The sequence below is a fragment of the Miscanthus floridulus genome, chromosome 4 (genome assembly GCF_019320115.1).
Source record: "Miscanthus floridulus cultivar M001 chromosome 4, ASM1932011v1, whole genome shotgun sequence".
Classification (NCBI taxonomy): Eukaryota; Viridiplantae; Streptophyta; class Magnoliopsida; order Poales; family Poaceae; genus Miscanthus; species Miscanthus floridulus.
The window spans coordinates 81,231,735-81,249,399 of record NC_089583.1 but is presented as its reverse complement, the minus strand read 5'-3'; the positions used below and the strand labels follow the sequence as shown (position 1 = coordinate 81,249,399).

The window sequence follows — 17,665 nt, the reverse complement described above, 5'->3', positions numbered from 1 at the left end:
TTGGCCACTCTTTGAGCATTGAGACATCTGCAAGAAAATGACTTTGAATCCCTTTGGTGTTCGGAGGTTCATCATCATTCCACAAACACGTCATTTATATTTAAATTAAACCTGCTCAAACACTTGTCAACACATTTTGTCATTAATCCACCAAAACCCACGACGGGTGTAAATACACTTTTAGGACTCTAGCTCGGTCACAACTCATTGAAAGCATTAACCAACTAGTTGTCACTCGAGTACCAACTTTCACCTACCAACACTACATATGCTACATGATTCTAATAAACATATAAGGAACATGATACCGTATAGGAGTTAAAAGTAACACTACATACGCTAAACTGTTATTTGAAAGAGTTAAATGGTTTAGCACGACTGAAAAAGTTATTTGAAAGAAAAAAAATCTAGGTACTTAATAATAATGTTAAAATATCATTTTAGAAAGAGTTAAATGTAAAAATCCTAAAAAAATAATATAAAGCTTAACTCTTTAATATAAGTGACCACTTTATAATTTGCCATTAACATGTTACTGCAAATAAAGAATTTGGATAAATAATCTATAGTTATGTTTTTTCGATTACAGGTGTGTTTGTTTCTCCGACCAGACTTCCATAATACAATTTGGGCCTATTTGGTTCCCTGTAAGGCCCTTCTAGCCAGGCTTCCATAACCCCACGCGGGGAGGGGTGAAGGGGAGGGGGGGGGGGGGGGGGGTTAGCAAGGTTTCCTGGGAAATAGCGGGGCGCTCGTTTCTGCAGAGCTGGCTTGGCTCAATCGCCCATGGGGGGTCCTCGTTGGCCTACGCAGTACATCGAACAAAATCCGACTTCTGCATCCACTCGCTAGGGTTACCTCTATCATTAACCACTCGTTCACTCGCCGCCGCTCACTCCCTCTCGTCTCACTCGCCGTTGTTAGGGTTCCCGTCAAGGAGCTCGTCGGCCCTCCCTAGGTGCTTGCAGGTGATAAGCTGCGATTCGAAACCGAGGATACGTGCTGGATCTCTCCAGTTGCTCCTCCTCGAAGGGCAAAATCGTTGTTTTTGTTCAGATCTAGTTGTTTCTTGTCTTTTTCTAGTGGTGATTATGATGGGATTTGTTACGCAATACAAGATTCCTTTACTAGTATTCGTTGCTTGTTCTCGTGCTTCGCCATACGTACTTGATTTTTTGTTGAGTCCATGGAAATGGTTGGTGATGTTCGTGGATCTAGTGGCATATCTTGAATATCGCAGTCGATCTATTTTTATATTCCAGATCAGGGTTTATTCCTACTTATACACCAGCTGCCATACAGCCCCACGGGGCCACGGCCAACTAGCACATGGGCCGATGGGCTCTATGCCTCTATGTCACGCAGATGTCAGACGGCGTCTATAGCATCCTAGGACCCACCAGCCAGAGAAACCAACGGCCATCCTGTGACGCTGACGGCGCGTTAGCTGTGCTGCGTCGCTGACTAAAGCTGAGCTGGGCAGTCGCTCCACAGCTGCGATTAGGAACACGCCGAAACGGATCAAACGGGCCGTTTGCTCCCACGAACCCACGAACACAGGCTGCCCCACCCAAAGGCCAAAGCCGCCGCGACCGCGAGCTGCAATACCCGTTGCACGCATCCGAGTTCCGATGCACACCCACCCTGCAGGCCCGACCGCTCGAGCGCCAAGCCGAATCCCCGATCACAACCCTACGCCACACCACAGGCCACACCGAATCAATCTGCACCAACCAAACACACATGCACACCAAAAGCAGCCGTAGCATCCGATATTCCGATCCCGGCAAAAACAATTCTCCCAGAAAAAGAGATTATTTCGCCCTCTCACCAATCCTGCTCCCGAAATTCCTAATCTTTTAATCCGCGTTTTTCCTCCGGCCGTCCCCTGGCTTGTGCAGCAGTAATGAAGCGGAGGAGGAAAAGGAGAAAACGAAAAGGCGCGGGGAAAACAACGCACCAGCACCAGCACCAGCAGAGAGCAGGCACACATCAACTCCTCTAATCTACTCATCAAGCTGGGCGATGCGTGTGATTGCGAGCGTGTGAGCAGGCAGGCGGGCGGGCAGGCAGGGCGAAAATCCGAGGAGGAAAAGTCCGCGAGAATCTCCGGACTGCCCTCCCCACGCCCGTCAAAAATCCAATCTTGACGCCTCCCTGGTCGAGCCGGGACTGTTCCAAAGTTTCTGCCTCTGTGATGCGGGATTGCTGTCAGTTGGTTGGTTGCCGCTGGGTAATGAGCCCCGCTCGCCTGATCCCCGTGGTCTTCGTCGCCGGTTAATCCCGCTTCAGTTCTTGTTCCGGTTCTTGGAGAGAGATTTGTTTCGGCTCTCTCTCTCCGTGGATCGCGCTGTGTGTGTTTGTCTGGATTGGGATGGGGGCGTGGGCCGATTCGCCACCACCACAAGCACTGCTCCTCTTTTTTATTGCCTCCGCGCTGGGATTTGCTTTCGCGTTGTTGCAGTAGCTATTTCCGCGAATCGTCTTATAGGGCTCCGTGTGTTCTCGCGCACTTTACCCTTCGTCCCCCCCCCTTCTCCCCGCACCGAATCCGCCTCCTTCCCGTCGACTCAGGCCGTGCCGCCGCCGATTACGCCGCAAAATCGCGTCTTGGTAAGGCCGCCCGCTCAGATTCGTGGGGTTCGCTGCGGATTTGGTTGGATTTTGGGGGATTCCTGATCCAGTTTTTGTGTCGCAGGGTTTGGTCCATTAAGAAGCAGGGTTGATCTGGAGGAGAGGTTTTTCTCCTGCTTGGCCGCCGTCGGGGAGGCTCCGGCCGGCCAGCCATGTCTCAAATCCAAAGCTTCTCGCGGAACAACTGTGTGCTCCTCGCGGTGCTGTGTGGCAAGTATGCTGAGAAGTGCGCACCAGCAGCGAGGTCTAGGCTGGAGGCGAAGCGGCCGCGGCCGTCGTACCCGTTCCCGGAGCTCAGCTCGGCTGGGAGATTGGAGGTCAGTTGCTGGTGTCCTCGCTTGATTGCGTTCATTGCACTTTCCCTCCTTTGTTTGTCAGCTGAATGAGGGGGCTTCTGAATGCAGGTCCACACCCTGTTCAATCCTACACCAGAGCAGTTCCTAGAGGCGCAGCGGGTGGTGCAGCCAAACTTCTTGTACATCCAGGGTCAGCAGCTCGAGGATGAGAAGGAGATTGGCTCACTTGTGTGGGATGACGCCGATGTCTCTGATCCGCAGGCGTTTAGCACTCTTATCAGCCCACCATTCCCAACGATAGTAAGCTCTACTCTAGTGTGTGCAAATACCAGGATGTGATATCAGCACCAGTTTCTAGCTGCATCATGATATGAACATTGGCATAACTTGCACGACAACCTATGATGTTTTGGTAAATTCTATTGTATGAACCTGAAGTCACTGTGCCAGTGTTTGTTTCGTCATTGCATTATACAACAATTGCTATACAACTTGAGTAAGGATTGTCTCGTCTTATGCTACACACATTTGAATAGGTCAAGTACTAGAGCTGAATCCAGTTTGAATAGTTCAATACAAAAAAAGTACCTGACTGGCCCAAGTATCCTATCCTATACATTAAATGTTTCATTTAGATCATGGAAATATATACGGAAAGCAATGTCCCTACAAAATGTTTTGCTTCATTTACTTCACAGGAATGCATATGGAACATTTATTTTGTGTAACTTTTTGTGATGTTCCAACATCTTGGCTTTACTGCCACATGGGTTCAACTCTTTAACATTTTTACAGTTGCTGATAACCATACTCTGCATACAGGTATATCTGGAAGTTCCTATTGGTGAAAAACTTGCCCAAGCAGTTCACTCAAAGGTAGATAGTTTCCCTGTACAGTAATCGCATCTCTTCAAACAACTAGAGTATTACTATCCGTCAACAGCTAGAGTATTACTATTTGTTCACTACTCATAGATCATGTTATCTTGGAGATGGCTGCATAGCAAAGTAGCCATATTTTCTTTGGATTGTTCATTTTGGTCTGCTTTTCTTAGTTCGGCAACAATGTCATGCTGCTGTTAGGCCCTGTTTGGATGTCCTAAAAAAAATGAGAATTAGATCCAAACACTAGTATTCTAGAATGAGATTCCTAGAATCCATTATCTACCCAAACCTTGCTATTTGGAGATTCTCACTATGAAAAAACAATAATCCGGAATCCAAACACCCCTCATTTTTTTTAAAAAATTTTAGAATCCAGATTCTACATCACTATGTAGAATCACTATGAAAATGAGATCCAAACAGGGCCTCAAGTGTTATCATATTTCTACAAATCTATTCAACCTTGTTTCCTCTATATCAAAACAAATTGATATATGTTCTTAATTTATATCTCTTAAAGTGTTAGGCAACCAATTTTATTATTCTGGAATTGGAAATTTTGGTAATGCTAATATTTATTTATTTCAGGGGATCCCATATGTAATATACTGGAGAAATTCATTCTCGTCTTATGCCGCATCTCATTTTCGCCATGCGTTGATGTCAGTAGTTCAAAGGTATTCATTCATCCTCCCTCTTTCAGTTCGATCTAAATGGAAGTGTTATTTATAATAAATGTGCTTCTGGTTGGATTCAGTTCGGTGAGCCATACTTGGGATGCTTTTCAGCTTGCTCATGCATCCTTCCGTCTATATTGTGTAAGAAACAATCACGTGCAAAGTGTTAAGCTTGGTCCTCGTCTCCTTGGGGATGCTCCAAAAATAAATATAAGCCCACCTGAGACTGAAATGGTTGATGAAGAAGGTTCTTCTGAAGTGGCCCTGGCTATAAAAATATACGATGAAGAAATCAACATGAAATTACTTCTATGTGGAGTGCCATGCAACTTGGTAAATAAAAGCTTTAATATTTATGTCTAAAGATTAGTTATATTATTCCGATGCAAACTAATGCTTCCCTTTTTTACTCCCACAGGATCCTTGTTTATTGGGCTCTTTAGAAGATGGTCTGAATGCACTTCTGAATATTGAAGTATGAACGAAAGATTCTAGCTATGCAATACCTTTTTGTGTGAACTACTTTTTATATAATAAACTCATGGTTTTGAAAATTATTGTCTCACTAGAAATGATAAAAGACATTTTGTTTCTTAGTGTATTAATTCAGATAGCCTACCCCAACTTGTTTGGGACTTAAAGGCTTTGTTGTTGTTGTTGTCAGTGTATTAATTCAGATATATGGCAATGTTACATTTATGCTCTTAATTCATGGATGTTTTCTGTAAGGATCATAGAACAAAATCGAATTAGATGTGCAACTCCAAGGCACACTTACATATAGAGAAATACTAGGTAAGCAGCGATGGTGATATCCTTAATTAAAATTATAGGACATCATTTGCAGTATCCATTGTTTCATGGCTTGGTCTATTTCTATTAATCAGATTACATTTCTAGATACCTTATTATCATGGGGCGATGATTTTATGGCGCCCAGGGGGGCTGTTGCCCTCGACATCCAGGCCGTTGCCTGCAATCGTTATGATTTGTTTTAATGGTAGTCGTCATGCTCGTATGGTACATGAAAGTGAAAAATCATGCTGCTATAGTGTAGACACTAGTAGCTACTTTATTCTTCATCACAAAAAAGTATTGACATTGGGTAGGAAGTTGTGTACTCAACAACTGGAAGTCTGGAACTTTCGTTCCCGTTAGTCTCAGTCTTAGGTTGATTGAACCGACAGAAATGGATGGTCCAGACATCCATCCCCCACCCCCACAGGCGCACTCAAACACTGCTCTCTACCATGGGGTGTGATTAAACCTGTGAGCTGGCTATCGCTTTGTATTGTTTAGAGGATGCTGACACATAAAGCAATAGTGCAAATATTTAATGCTTGATTATTTAAGTTATTCAACTTATTTGGGACTTAAAGGCTTTGTTGTTGTTGTTGTTGTTGATTATTTAAGTTATTACGACTTAGGACTTTCGATTTTCCTATATAAAAGAGCTCATGTTTTTTTGACAGATTCGTGGGAGCAAACTGCAGAATCGAATCAGGTATCTTGGATTGCTTTCTAATTTCTTAAGTTCTACATCCTTCTATGGTTTTACCTTTGTATACCATGTGATGAGTCCACGAATTACTAACCAAATTCGTTTGACATGCTGTCATGCATGATTATGTTGGTTGACCATGCTTAGTTCTGTAGTACATCAGTCTTCTCGATTCATGAAAACAAAATGTCAACGATACTTCTAGGAGATAATTTAGGGAAAGAAAATGAACAAGTGAGCCTTCATTTATTTATTAAGAAGGGAGCCTTCATATGTACAGAGATTGTTGTTTACTGCCAATGTGGCTTTGCCATAGATTATTATTGTCTTTGTAAGCAGAAACTGATTTGTTGTTCCTCCTGTCTGACAGTGCTTCACCACCTCTCGAAGCTGCATCTCTACCACGTGGGATGGTTACTATGCGCTGTGATGTCACTACTTGCAGTACTTCCCATGTGTCACTCCTCGTTTCTGGTAGCGCACAAACTTGTTTTGATGACCAGGTATATATTCTTTTGACCTTGGATAGGTTTTTTGGTCCTGCCGTCCAAAGTCACATGGTGCTCACCTGTCTGTGCAGCTTCTAGAGAGCCACATCAAGAATGAAATTATTGAGAAGAGCCAGTTAGTCCGTGCTCTCTCAAATAGTGAGGACAAGTTACCATCAAGTGAGCCTCTAACTTCCATGTCCACGGCTTGTGGGGCTTCAACCTTTGAAGTTTGGATGTCACTTCCTAAGTGGGCAGCACAGGTTTGTTTCTGACATTGTTTGCTTATAATGCGCACCTACTGGAATTTTATGCTGTTTTGATAAGATCTTGTATAATTTTTTTTTTCACTTATGCAATTCTAGCTTTACATATTGAACCAGTAATGTTCATCTTGAACCTAATATCATTCTTTGAATGTTTATTTAGGTCCTGAAGCATCTAGCGCCAGATAGACAATACAGGAGCTTGGTTGCACTTGGTATTGGTTGTATAAATGGTACTCCTGTTGCTTCCTTTGAGAGGCGAGATGCAGACCGTCTTCTTTTCTTTTGCACAAGTCAGTGCAAAGATTTGGCTAATGAAAATGGTCCATATTTTCATCTGCCAAGATGGTCAGCCTCCCTTACCAAGGACAGAACAAAGGTGGGTTCAGAATCAAAACAAAATCTGTTGGGTGCAAATGGAGTTTTGGAAGACAAGAAGCATATGATGGAAGGGCCTTCCTCATTGTCAGCCGTCAAGGCTAAATTAAAGCCTGCAACTATGAGGCCCATTCCTCACTCTCGAAAGCAACAAATGCATCCTTTTATGGGTTTACCCGAAACATCCCTTCATGAAACTAGTATTGTGAAGCCAAGCTTGCCAGTTGCACCAACTGTGAAGCACAATTCAGTTTCTTCTGCCCCAACCACGCACAGAAAATCAACATCAGGGCCATCTCATACTCCTGTCATTCAATTGAATCCAATGCCAATGAAGAAACATGGATGTGATAGGTTGCCTATCCAAGTATGCTCTGAGGTACACGTCTTTAACCTTCATGAGTCATGATGATGATATGGTTCTGTTTTCCGTACATAATAATCAGTCTAGAAAGTGATCTTTTCCTTTTTTTGTAGGAGGACTTCTTGAAGGATGTCATGCAGTTTTTAATCCAGAGGGGCCACAATCGACTTGTACCTCAAGGAGGACTAGCTGAATTTCCTGATGCAATCCTTAACGCCAAGCGCCTTGATCTTTATAACTTGTACAAGGAGGTAATTCTTTGCACTAGTTTACTTATGTGAACTAAGGAGGTCCAATGACATGTATAATCAGCATGTTCCCTGATAAATATTTTCTTTATTTTTAGGTGGTGTCTAGAGGTGGATTTTATGTGGGTAATGGCATAAACTGGAAGGGTCAAGTCTTCTCAAAGATGCGTAACCATACTGCAACAAACAGAATGACTGTATGTATTTATTTTCAGTTCTCTGATACTTGATTTCTGATGCTGCCTTTTAGCTTTGTGCTGAAGCACAGGAATGCCTAATGAAATGCCATGTTTTAATTCTATGCACTTCTCTGTATATATTTAGGGTGTAGGGAACACATTGAAAAGGCATTACGAGACATACTTGTTGGAATATGAGTTAGCCCATGATGATGTGGATGGCGAATGCTGCTTACTTTGTCACAGGTTTGAGGGCATCTTCCTTCAAATCTTTCTGCTTCAATACTAATATCATGTTAAAATCTAACAGTACCTTTTATGTAATTCCAGTAGCGCACCTGGAGATTGGGTGAACTGTGGCTTATGTGGTGAATGGGCTCACTTTGGTTGCGACAGACGACAAGGACTAGGCACTTTCAAGGTAACCAATAATATGGTGGTTTGTTGATCTCACCCTTGCCTGAAATCTTGGCTTGATCTCATGAGGTGCTTTACTTACAGGATTACGCTAAGACAGACGGTTTGGAATACATCTGCCCCCACTGTAGCTTAGCAAACTACAAGAAGAAGCCACCACCACCAAAAGCAGCTAACGGTTTTTCAAATGCAGCATCTGTACCACGAAATGTTTAATTTTCTTGTTTTTTTTCTTTTTCCTTTGGTCCCATGTTTGTGGGAAGAAGAGTCATTAGAGTAGAGAATAGGCTGATGGAAAGATGGGCAAGGCCTTCAGGGTATGTAGTATTCGAATGTATCATCTCGTTAATTTAGTGGTTATGAGGTTTATATAGCATGTAACAACTGATAACACAGACAAGTTCCTGCAGTAGTTGGCTAGATGCGGGTGTAAGCTTCTTGTTTATATTAATCTCCGCTGTGTTTTTAGTTTCCCTTGTCTGGTTCCCAGAAACACTTGATGGAACACCATGCAAGTGTGAGGCCCTGAAGCTGGGCTGCTGGCGCAATGATGCCTTTTCTTTTCCCTGTGACGCATGGACCTTAAAATTGGACCAAATTGCAATGGACCCTCGGAACTCATGGACCTTAAAATTGGAATGGACCCTTCTGGTTCGGGTGCTCCTCCGGCTCTGCCGAAGCCGCAAGGGAGAGAAGCGCTTCTGGATGACGTGGAGGAGCTGGAGGCTGGAGCTGTTTTATACGGAGGTGGACCTGCTGAAGGGTGCTTCTGCTCTGGGTTCCGTGGCGTTGGAGCAGCACCGAATGACCCCTAAAGTAGAGGCCCTCTCAAATCTTTGGAAGCAGAGCAGCTCCATGAGGTTAGCTAAATCGTTTTCTAAAGGTAAATTTAGCTATCATTAAAGGAAAAAACATCTCTAATAGACTCTGTAAAATGACTCCAAATTTAGTAGCTCTTCATCCCACCTGATTCGCTCTCTATTTTTGGATAGCCTACCCCACTAGCCATTCAACCTCTTAGTTTACAGAGTCTGTTGGAGTACTCTAGTGTTTTTTTTTGTCAAATCTATTTTAGAGGATAGCTAAATCAGTAAATTTGGCTAGTCTTTGTGGCTAATCTCTTGGAGATGCTCTAAGGGCGAGCGCCCTCGTGACTCGCAGCGCCGCCGCTGCAGCCGCCGCCCCCCCGCCTCCACCACCACTGATCCCCCTCCCTTTCCCCTTCGGCATCTCGCCGGAGGCCGGAGGAAGGAGGAAGTAGGGATCCATCGTTTTTAATAAGTTTTTCTAGTAGATCGAGTCCTTTGGGTTAGAGTCTCTCCATGCCAAATTTCTTTGTATTGGGGATTTATCTCCTTCTCTTCGGCGATGGCGAGGGGACAGGATGGAATCGTTTTCTCTATGGCAGGCGACTCTGTTCAAGATGAAAGCGACAACTACAGCGTCAACGTCTTCCTCGGCATGACGACATGGAGACTTTTCTTTTCGGATGACAATATCGAGGTGGAGATGATGTTGCTGTCATGGAATAATTTTTTCTAGTCTCTTCTCTGTTTTATTATGGTTAGATCTAGCCACGGCGAAGGACTAGGGAGAATATGTTTCAGATCAGTCTTCCTTATTTTTCGGTAGCAGAAAAAAGAAGGAATGTTGGCCATCGTTTGTTGGGCATATGTTCTCAGTCCTTGTGCTGAGTGTTTGCCTATACGGTCATCCATATGAAACGTCATACATGTTTGAATTTGAGATTTGGAGCTATATATTCACAGCGTGGGTACAATTTAGATAAAAATTATTTTCTGGATATATGTAGTGTATTCTAGAGTGCTTGTAACGTGGTGATGTACCCATCTATTATCTAATATAATTCTTCTTTCATAAAAAAAAGTAGAGCCCCTTTCCTATTTTTTGAACCAAATGACACCTAAAGTAGAGTCCCTCTCCTATTTTTTGAGTAGGTATTTCTATTTTCTGAAACTCTACTTTTAGCACTCAACTCCAATAAAGGTCTTTTCATCAAAAAATAAGGGTCTCTATATCTAAGCCCCTATTTTATTTGTCCTATATATTTTTAATATATAATATTCATATATATCTTTGGTATCACACCACTATGATTTTTCTAGCCACAAAATCAGGGTAGAGACCCTTTTTAGGTCCTTGTTGAACATGATTGTCTAATTCAGTTTTCCAGACCTTACCCTGGGACCCCTTTGCTGGTATATATATATATATATGTCCCTCAACCATTAGAATTGTCGATATTGGATAGACATAAGTTGGGTCTGACACATATTCCGCAGCCCATTTTTTGAGTGGGCTCACTTTTGTCGACTTCTGATATTCGATACAAATTGTTGGTACGCCTGTTCCCGGTGCCAATCTCCTTCGATCCGCATCTTCGCCGGCGCCTGTGTTGGCTTCGGCGGGCATGGAGATCGAGGAGTGAGGTGGACAGTGTACATATTCCCTTCTACTCTAGTAAATCTAGGTAGGGTTTGGTTAGTTTTTTCATCTAAGCCGCTGCCGATGGAAGGAGTTTGGTTCTTCGATTTCATTGTTGGCAGAGACGACTTCAGGGTGAAATCGAAGGTTTCTTTCCGGGCTATTGACTTTGTTGATGGCACTGGTATCTTGCCGCTCCAAGAATCCACTGGTTGTCCTAAAGTTGTTTTGTGAGGTATGTGCTCCTCCTTCCCGCAAGCTTTGGGTTGGAGTTCCCATTCCCCGTGTTGGGGTCTTCGTCTTTCGTCGATTGGGATCGGTCATGGAGGCAATTGGCGTCTGATCCCGGTCGGTGCGTGTACGATCCGTTGGTGGCCGCGCTACTTTTGGCTATCTTCAACTTCAAAGGTGATGTTGCGTCATCTGTTGGGGTGTCGGCCCTGAGCTTCCTCCTCGACTTCCTTCTCTGTTGTTGGCGATGGAGGAGAGGTGAGCAGCGGAAATTTCGGTCGACTAAAACGACGACCTCCAGGAGCTTCTATCAAGGACTTCAATGTAATTTTATTTTGATATGGGTGCTCTTTTGCAAGGGACTAGATGTAATACCTCTCCATGCTTAATAAAATCCACCCTGTTTCTCAAAAAAAAATTGTTGGTACTCCTACCCGCAACAAATGTGAACGTGTTACATTGATTCAAAAAAATGTGAATACGTGTCACTGATACATTTCCTGGACACGGGTTACGAGTAGGGATGTAACGGGGAATTCTCCATTGGGGGATAGCTCCCCATCCCCGTCTCTACGGGTGAAAGGTCCTAACTGGCTAGAGGGGGGGTGTGAATAGCCTATAAAAATTTTCTACAACAACACTAAGACAAGTGGTTAGATAATTAAATGGTGAAGTGAATGTTGCGCTAGCACTACAAGGGTTGCAAGCCGCCTATCCACAATTCTAGTTGCTATGATCTCTATGTATCAATCAATGGCTATGTTACTACTTGCTACACTAGTGATCAACTTAAACAAGTAATTCAACTAATTACTTCTATGCTACATTAGAGAGCTACTCTACTTAGCTAGACTACCTCTACACAAGAAATCTCTACAAATGTAAATACAAGAGAGGTAGAGGATCAATACCGAGCTGGGCAAGTGAAAAATCAATCACAATGGATACCAATTGACACAATGATTTTTCATCGAGGTTCACTTGCTTGCCGGCAAGCTACGTCCTCGTTGTAGTGATTCACCCACTTAGAGGTTCATGCGCTAATAGGCATCACATGCCTAACCCGCAACCGGGTGCCGCACAACCAACACAAGATGGGGATCCTTAAGCTATAAGAAATCCACTAAAGATGCCTTTCGTGATCTCCCATGGGGAAGGCTCAAGAACCCCTCACAATCACCACAATCAGAGCCAGAGATAATCACCATTCTCTGCTCAACGATCCTCACTGCACCAAGTCGTCTAGGTGACAACAACCACCAAGAGTAACAAGCGAATCCCGCAGCGAAATACAATCACCAAGTGCCTATGGATGCTCTCTAATCTCACCAAATGATGAATCAATCAAGCAAGATGAGTTAGAGAGAATTGGCTAGGCTCACTGGGGTGTATTCTCAATAGAAAGGGCCAAGAGAGTGAGCCCAAGCCGGCTACCACATATTTATAGCCCCCCAAATGAAATAGAGTAGTTAGGATCAAGTTGGGGCTAACTATAAAGTGACCGGGCATGCTGGTCGAGGCGATCAGACGCACCTGAGCCAGCGTCCAGTCCACCGGATGCATCCACGTGTCATGCCTTTGAATGTCAGCCATGCGATCCTAATGGCTAGCAGCCGCTTGCGCGTGCATTTAAGTGACGACCGGACGCGCCGCTGCATGACTGGACGCACCCACATAGGGTCCGGTCGCGTGTGCGCGCCCAAGCCACCAAGCCAATGACTAGACTCACCGTAGAACGACTAGACCCGCTGAATAACAGAGTCTGGTCACTTCCAGTAAGCATCCATAGCCAGTTTTTCATGACCTGACGTGTCCGCTAGTCCATGACCGGACTCGGCTAGAGTCCGGTCCTCTCTAGAGCCATGCGCCCAAGCCACATTAGCAATGTACGGACCTAGGAACAGTGACCCTCTAGGGTCCGATCAGCTCCACCCTTCAGAGTCCGGTCACAGACAGAGACTACGCCTCCTCTACGTAGTGTGACTAGACGCGCCAGGCGGGGTCCGGTCCTACCGTGGCAGAGTCCAGTCACTCTAAAACATCTCCTGCACTTCTCCAACTCCTTCACCCTTGCTTCTAAGTGCTAACCACCAAGTGTATCACCATTGGGCAAGTGTGTTAGCATTTTCACAAAGCATTTTCAAGGGTGTTAGCACTCACTAGAATCTAAATACATATGCAATGAGTTAGAACATCTAGTGGCACTTTGATAACCGCATTTCACGATGAGTTTCACCCCTCTTAATAGTACGACTATCTATCCTAAACACACTCACACCCACTAGGTGTCTTGAGTGCCAAAACAAAAAGCTCATATCAAATATACCTTTGCCTTGAGCCTTTTTGTTTTTCTCTTTCTTCTTTTCCAAGCTTGAGCACTTGATCATCACCATGGCCATCATTATTATCATGGTCATCATCCAATTGCTCCAATGCTTGGTGTGTACTAACCTATCTCATATTCACTTAGAGCCAGAGGTTAGTACCTAGGGTTTCATTAATTATCCAAAATCAAACTAGAGCTTTCAATCTCCCCTTTTTGGTAATTGATGACAACTCTTTCACAAAGATATGAATTGAATTCAATTTGAATCCATGTTGCTTGCCCAAGCATTTTTACCATGTGTAAAGAATTTGGACAAGTTTCATGAACCCGACTTGGTAGCATTAGCTCCCACAACATATGTGCTAAGAGTTTGGATAGAAGCTTGCACATATGCATAGATTAGAAGTGTCAGAGAGTAATGTCTACCAAATGATGCTAAGGTGTAAGAGATGGGCCTTTGAAGCGTGATACCAATCGGAGTGCACCAATAATACCATCCTTAGCACCATGATTTTGTCACACCCGGTTTTAAAGAACAAAACCAGGCTTGCCATATGTGTGCCGAGGAAGTCCACACATACAACAACAGAATAGAGGATATCAGAAACAATATTATATAGCGGAAACATACTTACAATTAACACTTACATCAGAGTATAGCGGAATGGTTACTCATGTTTTCTTCAGGCTCCAACTTCACAGGGATGGCTGACTGGGGCTACGTATGCCAAACACTTCTGATAGTATCCTAAGAACTCCTTCGTTGTCTTCACCAATCTTCTGAGCAACTTTTACTGGAGTCTGGGTGTGTAGGGAAATAGCAAGGGTGAGCACATGTCGTACTCAGCAAATATAACACGGGGTTCATGAGGCTAAAAAGGCTTAACACAGGTTTAATAGCGTTCAACTTTTTAGTTGTCACAATTTTAACATAAGAGTAGCATCAAGTTGTTTCAATTCCCAAAACAAAACACATGATCAATGTAAACATGAATAATGAATAGCATAAACAGGTAATACTTAGTGTTCATCTATTCCGTAAGGGTTCCAAGGCCGCTCGTGACCGTGAGCACGGTTGATATACCAGTTTTACACTCTGCAGAGGTTGTACACTTTCACTGTGAGCCGTGATTTACCATTTCGCCCGAGGTGATCAGCCTCTTGACCCACTACCAAGGAAGATCGACAGGGTTTACTATGAAGCCTTTCAAAGGTTCGTCTAACAAGTTAGGACCGCTAAGTTTCTATGGCCTATGAAAGTAGGGCTCCTCTTCTGACAAGCACAATAACACGCAGCCTATACACTGATGGACAGAGGCCGCACTATATCCAACCTAGAACACACCCCTCTTGCACCATAAAGGTAACCTCTAAGAAGCTAGAAAAGGTCCTCATACTGAGCTAAAGCCAGAGTCATATAGCCCTCACAGCTATACTGTAAGTCCTGGATGATCACTTATAGATAAGTCCTTAGGGAGAGGAATCTAAAGCACCATAAAATAGCCCAATGCTCTAGCCCCCCTTGTTTCATGTTGCTAAAAAACATCTTTTAATGTTTATTGCATATACCATTAGTCAAGTTATAAGATCATGGTTGTAGTTGAGCACTAGCATCATACTACCCAATGTAATACCCCATAGGTATAAAGGCATAAGGTACAAAGTACTAGAAAATCTCTAGTGGCAGTCAATGTAGACACATGCAATATAAATTAAATGATTAAAGGTAAATAGGTAACAAGAAAGATCCCATGCTATACTTGCCTTAAACACTTGCTCAACTCTCATACCATCAGCTTTCTATCATCACCTTCTGATCTTCAGCGTCCAGAAACGGTTCTCGTCTACTCATAGCAAGCACCACACATAGGAATCATACAAGCAACAAATAAAAACAACTAAGAACAGCAGAGCAAGAGCTTTAAAACAACGTGCTAAGAGAGAACTCGCTGCTACGATCGAGAGAACACAAGAAACACCCATAATGAAACTATCATTAAAAAGAAACGACTATCAAGAGTTTTATATTATAAAAGAAGCAACTATGGGTTTGATTTATTTTAATTAACAAAACTATATGAATAGTATTAATTCTGATTAATCAAAACATATTTAGTTTTTAAAAGTCGAGTTATAGCTAATCATGTTTTAGTCATCATATAATTTAATCAGATTAAACTTTAACATTTACAAAACAAAAGTGCATGTGAGAGCATATAAACAAGTTTTATATGACCTTGTTTATCCTAAGCAAATTATAATTTACAAACACATTTATGTTAGCAATTAATCATGTTATCAGTTATATATAAAATACATAGGTATAAAACCTATATTGATTTTAATTATAAAACTAGATACAAGTATATTAATCAACTTAATATTTAACTATATAGAAAAAACATGTGACATGAAAAACATTATTACTACTATGTAGAGCACGTCGGCATGAATCTAACGCAACTTGAACAAACCGAATCGGAATTAAAACGAAGGAAAGACGGAGATATTACAAACCAATGGCAGTTACATAATTATGTCGTCTTCATCCTTGGCTGTTGCAGATCGTGATGTTCATGGCCATTGGAACCTGCTGCCGTGCTCATAGGGAGTTTCGGCCGGGGAGGCTAAGACAGGGCTGAGCTTAGCATGAGCCTAGAACTTGGAGGCCTCGACTCCCACCTGCGCACGTGCGTCATCCACGACGGGCGGTGCCCGCTGGTGGCCAAAGGGCTCCCAAACTAGCCATGCACGCACAGTACAAGCGCCGCACGTGCAGCCGGGCTGAGGCGGGGCCAAGCAGTAGCTGCAGCAGCGCACGCACGCTCGCCCAGCAGCTATGGCGGCGCCAGAGAGCCGAGCAGCGGCTAGAATCGAAGGAGAACAAGAACCCAACCACGGTGAAGTTCACCGGAAGCAAACAAACAAAGGAGAAAAGGTCAAACGGTGATGCAGTCACGCAACCAAGTATACCTTGACGTGGAGGACAAAGAGGGATACCTCATGGTGGTGTTGATTTCGGAATGCGACGGTTAGGCCGGAAAAGCTCGCCGAAGAGTCCGACGCTGACATGACATGAAGAGAGAAAATTATAATTTACTACACAAGGGATTTCTCAAACTAGGGGCTCCCCTTACGGTAGTTTTGATGTGCTTTGCTCAAGGGGTTGGTACAAATATATAGGGAGAAAAACTCCCCACCTCCACGTCAACTAGCGATACGGTACTAATTGATGTTGCACCATCCATCTGCACTAATGAGCCTAAATAAACATTAAAGCCCATTAGTAAATAAAGACATGTGCCTTTAGGATTTATTAGGATTATTACACATGGACTTCGAGGGACTATGGAAAATTGGGCATGCATTATCCAAATTTTGAAATTAATCAATATCATGAAATAAAAAAAATCTTGAAAGTCTAGAATTACCATTTATATCATGAAAAATGCTCTGAAGCTTGGAAAAATCCTTGAGGCAGATTGAAGGGTGAGGAACTCAAATAAAATATTTGGAGCTCATGATAGGATAATTTTGGAGCATCTAAAAAATAAATTATGGTCACAGAAAAGGGAGAAAAAGTTTAAGAAAAAGCTAAAATAATTTCTGGAAAGTTTTTAGAGATATGTAGATGGATGATGAACTCAAAGGAATGATTTGGAGCAGAAGAAGAGGATCTTTAGAAACTCCGAATGAAATTATTTGGATCAAGAAAGCAAGAATTTGATTATAGGAAAATATAGAGACGAGCTAGGGACAGATAAACGACTTACTTAGCGCGTTTTGAAAACTTTACTCACTCACGACACACAAAGAAGCAACAAGCAAACATCACATCATCCAAATGCCTGTCAAAATTAGAAAACTTTGAAAATTCACATTTTTATAACTAAATTTGCGCTAGCTCAAACTAAACTTGGTAAATTTTATCCAAATATTAAAATAATTTATTTTATTTAGTGTTTTCTATGCACAACCCAAAATTAGAATTTTTGGGGTTTGATAGGTTTGCTAGATACATAAAAAACACTATATACCTCATGAGATCAACATTATATGCAAGGCTCTAGTACCACTTGAGAGATCACAAATATCTAGAAATTTCCCTATGCATACTAGTATTTCATTTCATTAATCAAATTTACAACTAGCATACACCACACAAGCATGGATATTGAATTTAAAACTTATGCCATGCAAGCATACATATGTAAATGCACATTCAAATGCAACATTCAAGTTTATGAGCTTGCTCCCTCTACTTGTGTGCTCAAAATTTTAATTGATCCCCTTTCTTTATCATTTCTTATCTTTATTTGTCTCCCCTTTG

General features: G+C 42.7%; 1 protein-coding gene across 1 annotated transcript; it reads left to right on the top strand.

Annotated features, from left to right (window-relative positions):
* Positions 1-1,529: 1,529 nt before the first annotated feature.
* LOC136549875 (AT-rich interactive domain-containing protein 4-like) lies at positions 1,530-8,778 on the top strand. Its single transcript, XM_066541298.1, has 16 exons — positions 1,530-2,613; positions 2,699-2,951; positions 3,039-3,230; positions 3,753-3,806; positions 4,404-4,492; positions 4,573-4,825; positions 4,911-4,967; positions 5,965-5,996; positions 6,364-6,496; positions 6,574-6,744; positions 6,911-7,504; positions 7,603-7,740; positions 7,836-7,934; positions 8,062-8,162; positions 8,247-8,337; positions 8,418-8,778. Exons 2-16 carry the CDS (start codon positions 2,787-2,789, stop codon positions 8,547-8,549), a joined length of 2,301 nt encoding a protein of 766 aa, XP_066397395.1. The 5' UTR covers positions 1,530-2,613; positions 2,699-2,786; the 3' UTR covers positions 8,550-8,778.
* The last annotated feature ends 8,887 nt before the right edge of the window (positions 8,779-17,665 follow it).

What these genes read in the sequence shown, in the direction of transcription:
- LOC136549875 (XM_066541298.1), top strand. Translation starts at nt 2,787, where the DNA reads ATGTCTCAAATCCAAAGCTTCTCGCGGAACAACTGTGTGCTCCTCGCG. An exon ending in ATGCACTTCTGAATATTGAA is followed by an intron (nt 4,968 to 5,964) that starts GTATGAACGAAA and finishes TTTTTTTGACAG; the next exon opens with ATTCGTGGGAGCAAACTGCA. An exon ending in TTCCTAAGTGGGCAGCACAG is followed by an intron (nt 6,745 to 6,910) that starts GTTTGTTTCTGA and finishes ATGTTTATTTAG; the next exon opens with GTCCTGAAGCATCTAGCGCC.